The sequence below is a fragment of the Haliotis cracherodii genome, unplaced genomic scaffold, assembly GCF_022045235.1.
Source record: "Haliotis cracherodii isolate W230 unplaced genomic scaffold, xgHalCrac1.p SCAF_16, whole genome shotgun sequence".
In the NCBI taxonomy this organism is placed as follows: Eukaryota; Metazoa; Mollusca; class Gastropoda; order Lepetellida; family Haliotidae; genus Haliotis; species Haliotis cracherodii.
This window is the reverse complement of record NW_027266271.1, coordinates 14,050,431-14,065,846: the sequence shown is the minus strand read 5'-3', so window position 1 is coordinate 14,065,846 and position 15,416 is coordinate 14,050,431. Positions and strand designations below refer to the sequence as shown.

Below are 15,416 nucleotides of genomic sequence, written 5' to 3'. Positions count from 1 at the left end.
GTGAAAACACACCCAATAACAAATATAAAAGCATAATAGAGACACGTTAAGAATGAATATTGCAAGATGTTGCTTTGTTTGCAATAGATTCGCGTTACATTTGTTGTTAACATTTGTGGTATGCTATTTATCACAGTGGTAATTTGCATAGTACATGAAATATGGGCAGAATATATAAATATGGATATAAATGAAAACAACAAACCACTGCTTATTTATTAAATGGACGAACCATATACGATAAAGAATATTCATAAAAAGTGACTGAATATCGGCATCGGATAGTTTTTTTTAGGTCAAACACAGTTATTCTGTATTTAAATCAGTCTACATCTTCTAAGTACAGCATTAATTAATGATAACGGATATCTTGTTCTATATGAACAGATACAAGGAACATCTCTGTGACTACTGGCACCATGTTGTGTTTACTAATCATATTCGAATTCCATCACTTCTGAAACCATTCCATGTCTACCAACATGATGTCATGTCCACTGCCTCTGTTTCTCGTCTTTTGACAGATTTACATGTTTTTTTCTGGCATTTAAATTAAATATGTTGTGTATGAAAATAGTTTTGCATTTAGTCAAAAACCTGGCGTGTTCGTTTTATATCTGATATTGGATGAGATACATGCATGTCGGGAAAATGAACTGATAGAACATGTTTATCTAATCATTTCCAAATGATGAACGGTGAGAGAAATTGCAGATTTGTGGTAAGAAAAACAATACAACTGGAATGAAGGTTCAGAGTAATGCAGTTACAAAAGTTGACGCATGTTAGATGAGATACGGTTGAATGATAATGCTGTACTATTTATTGTTGCGGTTTTGTTTAAAATAGAGAATATCTCCAGCGCTGGACAACATGATCTTTTGCCTGTATTTTGTATGCTTGCAATGTGTAAAATGTAGATATTTGTTCTGTCCAAATGGGATAGACTTTTTGGCGACAACCCTATTGTCGAGAAGCAGCATATTTGATCAAACTCGTCACTTTCTCATCAACCACTATCCATTTACTTCTCTGCTATTCCTTCATTTCTACTATTTTTCTTTCTACTGCTTATTATATAAAATCCAGCCTTTTGCTATCAGAACAGACAAAGCCCTAGGAGCCTTCAGCCACGTAGGCATGTAAAGGCCAATTATAAAGTAGTGGCTTCAAGATGTGATAATAAACTCAAGAAAAACATAAAAAAATTAGAGAAATATTCCTTTTCCTGAAGAATGTCAAATTGTCACACTTAATAGAATAACTAGACAATATTGACACCAGGTCTTCCTGAAATGGAACATCAGGCAGACAACACAGGATCATGATTAGATTTAATTTTTATTTGCTTTTGACAACAAGAAAAAACCGAACAACTCCCATAAAGGGATAACAATACATATATAGCACATGTACAATCTAAGAGACTTACAATATTAAGACGTGTTACACAGTCATATTTACGCCATAGTTCTCTATGCATATTTACATCCCTTAGACGTTCCAGGACTCTCTGGTCGAAGCTTCGTTCCGATAATATTCCTTTCAGAGATATCCTCTGCGTCAATTCAATTTTTCGACTCTCACTAAGCTGACACACGGAAAAATAACCGACATACTATTTAAAGGAGCATTAAGTTCAACTCGCTGTCTGATTTTCTCGCTTGTTTAAGAAAAATCAGGGATCTCCATCTCTGGCATTGTGTGTCAGTTAACAATCAATAGGAAATGACATCAGTTTCCACTTTGAACAGCTTCGCCTGGGCCATCGGAATGCCAGCCAATTGTCAGTCGTTGAAAATGTATATTGAAGCACTAATGGTTCCACAGTTTGACTGTGTCTAAGAGATATATTATAGGAAACCAGAGCAATTACTGTCCTCAAATAATCACAACCTGCACACTTGGGACAAGATTTTCTGAGCTCCCTTCTTCTTAAGATAGTGTTGTGTTGACGTCATCAAAGCCCTCTTCTGATCTTCACCTACACACCGTTTTAAGAAGTCCCAGCATGCTTTCTGCAGATCCTTCAGTCCAAATTCTATGGCAGCACAGAATAAACCTGTTCAAATAAGAAGCAGCCATTGAAATTATATTCATAATAACATATTACAATTCACTGTTGATATTACAGTTTATTACAGTAAAGGAGTAAATGCTTCAATATCGAATGTCATAAGAAGAAAGGTTTTTCTTCCTCCAAACACATTTTACTGCTCACCTGTGACTGTTCCAAGTTGTACTCGAACTCGGCCGGAGTGTAAGAAGTTAAGAAGACTGGAAAAGACAACATGGTCGTAGTCTGGGATTGGGATCTGGAGTTTGCTGTGCATATTGACAGTTGACGACTTGGCTCTCATCCTCAGTCGAGATTTAGGTTTCACCGACTCTGTGACCTTCCTCTGGTGATGCAAGATCATCTGATAGAAAACCCTGGAAAGATGAAGGGAAACTATTTATATTTTCATCTACAGATCTCATAGGAAACTCATCTCTGCACGTGTGAATAATTATAAAAGGGCAGGGATGAAATGTATGTGTTGAAGCACTGCTACTTTCTCAAATCCTTACTGCCAGATAATCATGTTGTTGCATGTGCTTTAATTTGGAATACACACATTTATCACGGTGTTTACTTCTAAAAGTTTCCGAATAAAAGACCATTGGCGTGTTTCAATTGTAAGGGATATTTACCTGCTCCTGGTAGCCAGGATTGCTTTAACTCCATGAATGGGAAGGTGCCGGTTGCCAACTAGAAAAGTGACGTCACACAACTCCGGCATACTAGTGATGTACTGTAGACTTTCTGACATGTCGGCCATGTTGCTGTACATCATTACCTCCTTGTGGCCGCTAGATGAAGCTCTGACTTTGGAGGATGGAGTTGAAGGTGATGACGGGGCTTGGGTGAATGAGTCACACGATTCATAGCCCGACGATCTTGCATCTGAAAATGTTACATAAATATAGCCATTCATTTGACATGGACACTTGTTTCATGCGCAAGTAAGATATATTTTGAAAGGGCTTTGCATAGTTTCATATAAAAGATGAAGTTTTTTATGTTTTCTTCAGAACAAGTATTTTTTATGCTTAGAGATACGGAACGGAACAACGAATATTATGAGTTCATTTATTTGAGTTTATCGATTACATACATAATACCATTGCGTATTAACTCACCTTCACTATCTCTGTTAAACGTGTTTGTTGTGTTTTCTAAGAGGTCGCTCTCAAGGTGACAGAGCTCAGATCCACATCTCTTCATGCTGCCTAGTTGTATGAGTTATCCGGTTACAAAAATGAACATTAGCTGTATGTTCAATTGCCAGAGAACAGTGATGTTAGGCTCTCTACAAATCACGTTTAATACCCCTTTTCCAACACCACGTGGCCAAACGCAAAGTGACACTGATCACTTTACAATGTCACGCCAACGCTCTTAGCATTATTGGGAACGTGACACTGTAATGTTTACTTTTGCTGCTGTGGTCACGTGACAAGTGCCAAAGAGCATGTTGGGATCGGGGGATTATAGGCCGTTAAGTATCAAATTAGCGATCAATAGTTAATCCTTTACAAACAATAGAACATGATCACATTAGGTAAGGCATTTGCGTCCAGTGATTTTTACTATTCAATTAGTTGAATTAGCATTCGGAAATGATTTAAATAGATTGAAAACGCTGCTGACGTCAGTGAACTTACGGTCATTGTAATTACTGTGATGTCGGGAGTCGTCAATGAAACTTAAACCTGTGTTCTGACAATCATCTAAAGTGGAATGAAGTTTGTTTGCGTTTGACACTAAGTAAGTGGCATCCATCTTTTCCGGAATTTGTTCAAGAAAGGAACTTTCTGACTATGCACCATGCAAGGCTCATTCATTCCGCACACGCTGCGTGGATAAAGTCACACGTTCCGTAAATGAAGAGCCGAGATGATGGCTTCTTTAGAAAACGAAAAGCGCCACCTGAAGAAAACTATTCCCATTCCAAGAAACAATCCTAAAATTGCGTCAAGGGTGTTTAAAATGGATATCCGTTAGAAAGATGAACTATTAGATACTATGAACGTACTGTATGTACTGTACCAATATGTTTATTTCGTATTTATTCATGAAGAAGTAAGAAATCAATATGGTAAGAAACGTGCTTGTTTTCTTACCAAATATCTCATTATATACACAGGTGAGTTTGTTTCCGCAGTTAACTAAAACAACTGGTAATTGATAACACGATAGTGTGGATGATCAACTTCTCTATTTTAACTGATAAGTTTAAGATCATTAAATCCAGTGCAACAGTTTCCCTATGCACATGCTTTTGAGTTGATGGCGATGTTATAGAACCTAATAAGGTTATCATACACCCGATACCATATAATCTATAACAATCTGTTTAACACTGTAAATGTATTTATCTTCTTGTGAAATGGATATTTTCTCTATGTTCAAACAACAGTTACATTTCATAGATGCACTTTGTATTGAAGTCTGACACAAAGAGCATCATTTTTTTTATTATACTTTATATACTGAATAAAGTGTGTGAAGAAACCCAGAGGAAATGATTAATTTGCAGTTATTGCTCAATCACAACAATTGTGAAATATTCTTTCCATGCATGGTTGGAATTGTACAGTGTATATATTATTGAGGGTTTTGACAAATAATACAGATAATAATGATATGATTGTTCTCCATAGCATGTCGGGTGCATAAAACAACTGCTGTGTGAGCTCGTGTCGCACTGGATGTTGTGGAAATGTCATTATCGAAACTGGATTCAGATAGACGATGTGGAATTAATCCTACTTAGAAATGAGGCATGGAGTCAAACTTGAGATAAACTTTACGACATTAAAATGTATGTATACACCTTAAATTGTGAAAACACACCCAATAACAAATATAAAAGCATAATAGAGACACGTTAAGAATGAATATTGCAAGATGTTGCTTTGTTTGCAATAGATTCGCGTTACATTTGTTGTTAACATTTGTGGTATGCTATTTATCACAGTGGTAATTTGCATAGTACATGAAATATGGGCAGAATATATAAATATGGATATAAATGAAAACAACAAACCACTGCTTATTTATTAAATGGACGAACCATATACGATAAAGAATATTCATAAAAAGTGACTGAATATCGGCATCGGATAGTTTTTTTTAGGTCAAACACAGTTATTCTGTATTTAAATCAGTCTACATCTTCTAAGTACAGCATTAATTAATGATAACGGATATCTTGTTCTATATGAACAGATACAAGGAACATCTCTGTGACTACTGGCACCATGTTGTGTTTACTAATCATATTCGAATTCCATCACTTCTGAAACCATTCCATGTCTACCAACATGATGTCATGTCCACTGCCTCTGTTTCTCGTCTTTTGACAGATTTACATGTTTTTTTTCTGGCATTTAAATTAAATATGTTGTGTATGAAAATAGTTTTGCATTTAGTCAAAAACCTGGCGTGTTCGTTTTATATCTGATATTGGATGAGATACATGCATGTCGGGAAAATGAACTGATAGAACATGTTTATCTAATCATTTCCAAATGATGAACGGTGAGAGAAATTGCAGATTTGTGGTAAGAAAAACAATACAACTGGAATGAAGGTTCAGAGTAATGCAGTTACAAAAGTTGACGCATGTTAGATGAGATACGGTTGAATGATAATGCTGTACTATTTATTGTTGCGGTTTTGTTTAAAATAGAGAATATCTCCAGCGCTGGACAAAATGATCTTTTGCCTGTATTTTGTATGCTTGCAATGTGTAAAATGTAGATATTTGTTCTGTCCAAATGGGATAGACTTTTTGGCGACAACCCTATTGTCGAGAAGCAGCATATTTGATCAAACTCGTCACTTTCTCATCAACCACTATCCATTTACTTCTCTGCTATTCCTTCATTTCTACTATTTTTCTTTCTACTGCTTATTATATAAAATCCAGCCTTTTGCTATCAGAACAGACAAAGCCCTAGGAGCCTTCAGCCACGTAGGCATGTGAAGGCCAATTATAAAGTAGTGGCTTCAAGATGTGATAATAAACTCAAGAAAAACATAAAAAAATTAGAGAAAAATTCCTTTTCCTGAAGAATGTCAAATTGTCACACTTAATAGAATAACTAGACAATATTGACACCAGGTCTTCCTGAAATGGAACATCAGGCAGACAACACAGGATCATGATTAGATTTAACTTTTATTTGCTTTTGACAACAAGAAAAAACCGAACAACTCCCATAAAGGGATAACAATACATATACAGCACATGTACAATCTAAGAGACTTACAATATTAAGACGTGTTACACAGTCATATTTACGCCATAGTTCTCTATGCATATTTACATCCCTTAGACGTTCCAGGACTCTCTGGTCGAAGCTTCGTTCCGATAATATTCCTTTCAGAGATATCCTCTGCGTCAATTCAATTTTTCGTCTCTCACTAAGCTGACACACGGAAAAATAACCGACATACTATTTAAAGGAGCATTAAGTTCAACTCGCTGTCTGATTTTCTCGCTTGTTTAAGAAAAATCAGGGATCGCCATCTCTGGCATTGTGTGTCAGTTAACAATCAATAGGAAATGACATCAGTTTCCACTTTGAACAGCTTCGCCTGGGCCATCGGAATGCCAGCCAATTGTCAGTCGTTGAAAATGTATATTGAAGCACTAATGGTTCCACAGTTTGACTGTGTCTAAGAGATATATTATAGGAAACCAGAGCAATTACTGTCCTCAAATAATCACAACCTGCACACTTGGGACAAGATTTTCTGAGCTCCCTTCTTCTTAAGATAGTGTTGTGTTGACGTCATCAAAGCCCTCTTCTGATCTTCACCTACACACCGTTTTAAGAAGTCCCAGCATGCTTTCTGCAGATCCTTCAGTCCAAATTCTATGGCAGCACAGAATAAACCTGTTCAAATAAGAAGCAGCCATTGAAATTATATTCATAATAACATATTACAATTCACTGTTGATATTACAGTTTATTACAGTAAAGGAGTAAATGCTTCAATATCGAATGTCATAAGAAGAAAGGTTTTTCTTCCTCCAAACACATTTTACTGCTCACCTGTGACTGTTCCAAGTTGTACTCGAACTCGGCCGGAGTGTAAGAAGTTAAGAAGACTGGAAAAGACAACATGGTCGTAGTCTGGGATTGGGATTTGGAGTTTGCTGTGCATATTGACAGTTGACGACTTGGCTCTCATCCTCAGTCGAGATTTAGGTTTCACCGACTCTGTGACCTTCCTCTGGTGATGCAAGATCATCTGATAGAAAACCCTGGAAAGATGAAGGGAAACTATTTATATTTTCATCTACAGATCTCATAGGAAACTCATCTCTGCACGTGTGAATAATTATAAAAGGGCAGGGATGAAATGTATGTGTTGAAGCACTGCTACTTTCTCAAATCCTTACTGCCAGATAATCATGTTGTTGCATGTGCTTTAATTTGGAATACACACATTTATCACGGTGTTTACTTCTAAAAGTTTCCGAATAAAAGACCATTGGCGTGTTTCAATTGTAAGGGATATTTACCTGCTCCTGGTAGCCAGGATTGCTTTAACTCCATGAATGGGAAGGTGCCGGTTGCCAACTAGAAAAGTGACGTCACACAACTCCGGCATACTAGTGATGTACTGTAGACTTTCTGACATGTCGGCCATGTTGCTGTACATCATTACCTCCTTGTGGCCGCTAGATGAAGCTCTGACTTTGGAGGATGGAGTTGAAGGTGATGACGAGGCTTGGGTGAATGAGTCACACGATTCATAGCCCGACGATCTTGCATCTGAAAATGTTACATAAATATAGCCATTCATTTGACATGGACACTTGTTTCATGCGCAAGTAAGATATATTTTGAAAGGGCTTTGCATAGTTTCATATAAAAGATGAAGTTTTTTATGTTTTCTTCAGAACAAGTATTTTTTATGCTTAGAGATACGGAACGGAACAACGAATATTATGAGTTCATTTATTTGAGTTTATCGATTACATACATAATACCATTGCGTATTAACTCACCTTCACTATCTCTGTTAAACGTGTTTGTTGTGTTTTCTAAGAGGTCGCTCTCAAGGAGACAGAGCTCAGATCCACATCTCTTCATGCTGCTTAGTTGTATGAGTTATCCGGTTACAAAAATGAACATTAGCTGTATGTTCAATTGCCAGAGAACAGTGATGTTAGGCTCTCTACAAATCACGTTTAATACCCCTTTTCCAACACCACGTGGCCAAACGCAAAGTGACACTGATCACTTTACAATGTAACGCCAACGCTCTTAGCATTATTGGGAACGTGACACTGTAATGTTTACTTTTGCTGCTGTGGTCACGTGACAAGTGCCAAAGAGCATGTTGGGATCGGGGGATTATAGGCCGTTAAGTATCAAATTAGCGATCAATAGTTAATCCTTTACAAACAATAGAACATGATCACATTAGGTAAGGCATTTGCGTCCAGTGATTTTTACTATTCAATTAGTTGAATTAGCATTCGGAAATGATTTAAATAGATTGAAAACGCTGCTGACGTCAGTGAACTTACGGTCATTGTAATTACTGTGATGTCGGGAGTCGTCAATGAAACTTAAACCTGTGTTCTGACAATCATCTAAAGTGGAATGAAGTTTGTTTGCGTTTGACACTAAGTAAGTGGCATCCATCTTTTCCGGAATTTGTTCAAGAAAGGAACTTTCTGACTATGCACCATGCAAGGCTCATTCATTCCGCACACGCTGCGTGGATAAAGTCACACGTTCCGTAAATGAAGAGCCGAGATGATGGCTTCTTTAGAAAACGAAAAGCGCCACCTGAAGAAAACTATTCCCATTCCAAGAAACAATCCTAAAATTGCGTCAAGGGTGTTTAAAATGGATATCCGTTAGAAAGATGAACTATTAGATACTATGAACGTACTGTATGTACTGTACCAATATGTTTATTTCGTATTTATTCATGAAGAAGTAAGAAATCAATATGGTAAGAAACGTGCTTGTTTTCTTACCAAATATCTCATTATATACACAGGTGAGTTTGTTTCCGCAGTTAACTAAAACAACTGGTAATTGATAACAAGATAGTGTGGATGATCAACTTCTCTATTTTAACTGATAAGTTTAAGATCATTAAATCCAGTGCAACAGTTTCCCTATGCACATGCTTTTGAGTTGATGGCGATGTTATAGAACCTAATAAGGTTATCATACACCCGATACCATATAATCTATAACAATCTGTTTAACACTGTAAATGTATTTATCTTCTTGTGAAATGGATATTTTCTCTATGTTCAAACAACAGTTACATTTCATAGATGCACTTTGTATTGAAGTCTGACACAAAGAGCATCATTTTTTTTATTATACTTTATATACTGAATAAAGAGTGTGAAGAAACCCAGAGGAAATGATTAATTTGCAGTTATTGCTCAATCACAACAATTGTGAAATATTCTTTCCATGCATGGTTGGAATTGTACAGTGTATATATTATTGAGGGTTTTGACAAATAATACAGATAATAATGATATGATTGTTCTCCATAGCATGTCGGGTGCATAAAACAACTGCTGTGTGAGCTCGTGTCGCACTGGATGTTGTGGAAATGTCATTATCGAAACTGGATTCAGATAGACGATGTGGAATTAATCCTACTTAGAAATGAGGCATGGAGTCAAACTTGAGATAAACTTTACGACATTAAAATGTATGTATACACCTTAAATTGTGAAAACACACCCAATAACAAATATAAAAGCATAATAGAGACACGTTAAGAATGAATATTGCAAGATGTTGCTTTGTTTGCAATAGATTCGCGTTACATTTGTTGTTAACACTTGTGGTATGCTATTTATCACAGTGGTAATTTGCATAGTACATGAAATATGGGCAGAATATATAAATATGGATATAAATGAAAACAACAAACCACTGCTTATTTATTAAATGGACGAACCATATACGATAAAGAATATTCATAAAAAGTGACTGAATATCGGCATCGGATAGTTTTTTTTAGGTCAAACACAGTTATTCTGTATTTAAATCAGTCTACATCTTCTAAGTACAGCATTAATTAATGATAACGGATATCTTGTTCTATATGAACAGATACAAGGAACATCTCTGTGACTACTGGCACCATGTTGTGTTTACTAATCATATTCGAATTCCATCACTTCTGAAACCATTCCATGTCTACCAACATGATGTCATGTCCACTGCCTCTGTTTCTCGTCTTTTGACAGATTTACATGTTTTTTTCTGGCATTTAAATTAAATATGTTGTGTATGAAAATAGTTTTGCATTTAGTCAAAAACCTGGCGTGTTCGTTTTATATCTGTTATTGGATGAGATACATGCATGTCGGGAAAATGAACTGATAGAACATGTTTATCTAATCATTTCCAAATGATGAACGGTGAGAGAAATTGCAGATTTGTGGTAAGAAAAACAATACAACTGGAATGAAGGTTCAGAGTAATGCAGTTACAAAAGTTGACGCATGTTAGATGAGATACGGTTGAATGATAATGCTGTACTATTTATTGTTGCGGTTTTGTTTAAAATAGAGAATATCTCCAGCGCTGGACAACATGATCTTTTGCCTGTATTTTGTATGCTTGCAATGTGTAAAATGTAGATATTTGTTCTGTCCAAATGGGATCGACTTTTTGGCGACAACCCTATTGTCGAGAAGCAGCATATTTGATCAAACTCGTCACTTTCTCATCAACCACTATCCATTTACTTCTCTGCTATTCCTTCATTTCTACTATTTTTCTTTCTACTGCTTATTATATAAAATCCAGCCTTTTGCTATCAGAACAGACAAAGCCCTAGGAGCCTTCAGCCACGTAGGCATGTAAAGGCCAATTATAAAGTAGTGGCTTCAAGATGTGATAATAAACTCAAGAAAAACATAAAAAAATTAGAGAAATATTCCTTTTCCTGAAGAATGTCAAATTGTCACACTTAATAGAATAACTAGACAATATTGACACCAGGTCTTCCTGAAATGGAACATCAGGCAGACAACACAGGATCATGATTAGATTTCATTTTTATTTGCTTTTGACAACAAGAAAAAACCGAACAACTCCCATAAAGGGATAACAATACATATATAGCACATGTACAATCTAAGAGACTTACAATATTAAGACGTGTTACACAGTCATATTTACGCCATAGTTCTCTATGCATATTTACATCCCTTAGACGTTCCAGGACTCTCTGGTCGAAGCTTCGTTCCGATAATATTCCTTTCAGAGATATCCTCTGCGTCAATTCAATTTTTCGTCTCTCACTAAGCTGACACACGGAAAAATAACCGACATACTATTTAAAGGAGCATTAAGTTCAACTCGCTGTCTGATTTTCTCGCTTGTTTAAGAAAAATCAGGGATCTCCATCTCTGGCATTGTGTGTCAGTTAACAATCAATAGGAAATGACATCAGTTTCCACTTTGAACAGCTTCGCCTGGGCCATCGGAATGCCAGCCAATTGTCAGTCGTTGAAAATGTATATTGAAGCACTAATGGTTCCACAGTTTGACTGTGTCTAAGAGATATATTATAGGAAACCAGAGCAATTACTGTCCTCAAATAATCACAACCTGCACACTTGGGACAAGATTTTCTGAGCTCCCTTCTTCTTAAGATAGTGTTGTGTTGACGTCATCAAAGCCCTCTTCTGATCTTCACCTACACACCGTTTTAAGAAGTCCCAGCATGCTTTCTGCAGATCCTTCAGTCCAAATTCTATGGCAGCACAGAATAAACCTGTTCAAATAAGAAGCAGCCATTGAAATTATATTCATAATAACATATTACAATTCACTGTTGATATTACAGTTTATTACAGTAAAGGAGTAAATGCTTCAATATCGAATGTCATAAGAAGAAAGGTTTTTCTTCCTCCAAACACATTTTACTGCTCACCTGTGACTGTTCCAAGTTGTACTCGAACTCGGCCGGAGTGTAAGAAGTTAAGAAGACTGGAAAAGACAACATGGTCGTAGTCTGGGATTGGGATCTGGAGTTTGCTGTGCATATTGACAGTTGACGACTTGGCTCTCATCCTCAGTCGAGATTTAGGTTTCACCGACTCTGTGACCTTCCTCTGGTGATGCAAGATCATCTGATAGAAAACCCTGGAAAGATGAAGGGAAACTATTTATATTTTCATCTACAGATCTCATAGGAAACTCATCTCTGCACGTGTGAATAATTATAAAAGGGCAGGGATGAAATGTATGTGTTGAAGCACTGCTACTTTCTCAAATCCTTACTGCCAGATAATCATGTTGTTGCATGTGCTTTAATTTGGAATACACACATTTATCACGGTGTTTACTTCTAAAAGTTTCCGAATAAAAGACCATTGGCGTGTTTCAATTGTAAGGGATATTTACCTGCTCCTGGTAGCCAGGATTGCTTTAACTCCATGAATGGGAAGGTGCCGGTTGCCAACTAGAAAAGTGACGTCACACAACTCCGGCATACTAGTGATGTACTGTAGACTTTCTGACATGTCGGCCATGTTGCTGTACATCATTACCTCCTTGTGGCCGCTAGATGAAGCTCTGACTTTGGAGGATGGAGTTGAAGGTGATGACGGGGCTTGGGTGAATGAGTCACACGATTCATAGCCCGACGATCTTGCATCTGAAAATGTTACATAAATATAGCCATTCATTTGACATGGACACTTGTTTCATGCGCAAGTAAGATATATTTTGAAAGGGCTTTGCATAGTTTCATATAAAAGATGAAGTTTTTTATGTTTTCTTCAGAACAAGTATTTTTTATGCTTAGAGATACGGAACGGAACAACGAATATTATGAGTTCATTTATTTGAGTTTATCGATTACATACATAATACCATTGCGTATTAACTCACCTTCACTATCTCTGTTAAACGTGTTTGTTGTGTTTTCTAAGAGGTCGCTCTCAAGGAGACAGAGCTCAGATCCACATCTCTTCATGCTGCTTAGTTGTATGAGTTATCCGGTTACAAAAATGAACATTAGCTGTATGTTCAATTGCCAGAGAACAGTGATGTTAGGCTCTCTACAAATCACGTTTAATACCCCTTTTCCAACACCACGTGGCCAAACGCAAAGTGACACTGATCACTTTACAATGTCACGCCAACGCTCTTAGCATTATTGGGAACGTGACACTGTAATGTTTACTTTTGCTGCTGTGGTCACGTGACAAGTGCCAAAGAGCATGTTGGGATCGGGGGATTATAGGCCGTTAAGTATCAAATTAGCGATCAATAGTTAATCCTTTACAAACAATAGAACATGATCACATTAGGTAAGGCATTTGTGTCCAGTGATTTTTACTATTCAATTAGTTGAATTAGCATTCGGAAATGATTTAAATAGATTGAAAACGCTGCTGACGTCAGTGAACTTACGGTCATTGTAATTACTGTGATGTCGGGAGTCGTCAATGAAACTTAAACCTGTGTTCTGACAATCATCTAAAGTGGAATGAAGTTTGTTTGCGTTTGACACTAAGTAAGTGGCATCCATCTTTTCCGGAATTTGTTCAAGAAAGGAACTTTCTGACTATGCACCATGCAAGGCTCATTCATTCCGCACACGCTGCGTGGATAAAGTAGCACGTTCCGTAAATGAAGAGCCGAGATGATGGCTTCTTTAGAAAACGAAAAGCGCCACCTGAAGAAAACTATTCCCATTCCAAGAAACAATCCTAAAATTGCGTCAAGGGTGTTTAAAATGGATATCCGTTAGAAAGATGAACTATTAGATACTATGAACGTACTGTATGTACTGTACCAATATGTTTATTTCGTATTTATTCATGAAGAAGTAAGAAATCAATATGGTAAGAAACGTGCTTGTTTTCTTACCAAATATCTCATTATATACACAGGTGAGTTTGTTTCCGCAGTTAACTAAAACAACTGGTAATTGATAACAAGATAGTGTGGATGATCAACTTCTCTATTTTAACTGATAAGTTTAAGATCATTAAATCCAGTGCAACAATTTCCCTATGCACATGCTTTTGAGTTGATGGCGATGTTATAGAACCTAATAAGGTTATCATACACCCGATATCATATAATCTATAACAATCTGTTTAACACTGTAAATGTATTTATCTTCTTGTGAAATGGATATTTTCTCTATGTTCAAACAACAGTTACATTTCATAGATGCACTTTGTATTGAAGTCTGACACAAAGAGCATAATTTTTTTTATTATACTTTATATACTGAATAAAGTGTGTGAAGAAACCCAGAGGAAATGATTAATTTGCAGTTATTGCTCAATCACAACAATTGTGAAATATTCTTTCCATGCATGGTTGGAATTGTACAGTGTATATATTATTGAGGGTTTTGACAAATAATACAGATAATAATGATATGATTGTTCTCCATAGCATGTCGGGTGCATAAAACAACTGCTGTGTGAGCTCGTGTCGCACTGGATGTTGTGGAAATGTCATTATCGAAACTGGATTCAGATAGACGATGTGGAATTAATCCTACTTAGAAATGAGGCATGGAGTCAAACTTGAGATAAACTTTACGACATTAAAATGTATGTATACACCTTAAATTGTGAAAACACACCCAATAACAAATATAAAAGCATAATAGAGACACGTTAAGAATGAATATTGCAAGATGTTGCTTTGTTTGCAATAGATTCGCGTTACATTTGTTGTTAACATTTGTGGTATGCTATTTATCACAGTGGTAATTTGCATAGTACATGAAATATGGGCAGAATATATAAATATGGATATAAATGAAAACAACAAACCACTGCTTATTTATTAAATGGACGAACCATATACGATAAAGAATATTCATAAAAAGTGACTGAATATCGGCATCGGATAGTTTTTTTTAGGTCAAACACAGTTATTCTGTATTTAAATCAGTCTACATCTTCTAAGTACAGCATTAATTAATGATAACGGATATCTTGTTCTATATGAACAGATACAAGGAACATCTCTGTGACTACTGGCACCATGTTGTGTTTACTAATCATATTCGAATTCCATCACTTCTGAAACCATTACATGTCTACCAACATGATGTCATGTCCACTGCCTCTGTTTCTCGTCTTTTGACAGATTTACATGTTTTTTTCTGGCATTTAAATTAAATATGTTGTGTATGAAAATAGTTTTGCATTTAGTCAAAAACCTGGCGTGTTCGTTTTATATCTGTTATTGGATGAGATACATGCATGTCGGGAAAATGAACTGATAGAACATGTTTATCTATTCATTTCCAAATGATGAACGGTGAGAGAAATTGCAGATTTGTGGTAAGAAAAACAATACAACTGGAATGAAGG

General features: G+C 36.3%; 3 protein-coding genes across 3 annotated transcripts; all 3 read right to left on the bottom strand.

Annotated features, from left to right (window-relative positions):
• Positions 1–1,889: 1,889 nt before the first annotated feature.
• Positions 1,890–3,268, bottom strand: LOC139464189 (serine-enriched protein-like). Its single transcript, XM_071245716.1, has 4 exons — positions 3,184–3,268; positions 2,695–2,947; positions 2,222–2,433; positions 1,890–2,062 (listed from the first exon to the last, which is right to left on the bottom strand). Exons 1-4 carry the CDS (start codon positions 3,266–3,268, stop codon positions 1,890–1,892), a joined length of 723 nt encoding a protein of 240 aa, XP_071101817.1.
• Positions 3,269–6,778: 3,510 nt separating this feature from the next.
• On the bottom strand, positions 6,779–8,157 carry LOC139464188 (serine-enriched protein-like). Its single transcript, XM_071245715.1, has 4 exons — positions 8,073–8,157; positions 7,584–7,836; positions 7,111–7,322; positions 6,779–6,951 (listed from the first exon to the last, which is right to left on the bottom strand). The coding sequence occupies exons 1-4, from the start codon at positions 8,155–8,157 to the stop codon at positions 6,779–6,781; spliced, it is 723 nt and encodes a 240-aa protein (XP_071101816.1).
• A 3,509-nt stretch (positions 8,158–11,666) lies between these two features.
• Positions 11,667–13,045, bottom strand: LOC139464187 (serine-enriched protein-like). The gene is made up of 4 exons (XM_071245714.1): positions 12,961–13,045; positions 12,472–12,724; positions 11,999–12,210; positions 11,667–11,839 (listed from the first exon to the last, which is right to left on the bottom strand). The coding sequence occupies exons 1-4, from the start codon at positions 13,043–13,045 to the stop codon at positions 11,667–11,669; spliced, it is 723 nt and encodes a 240-aa protein (XP_071101815.1).
• Positions 13,046–15,416: the final 2,371 nt, after the last annotated feature.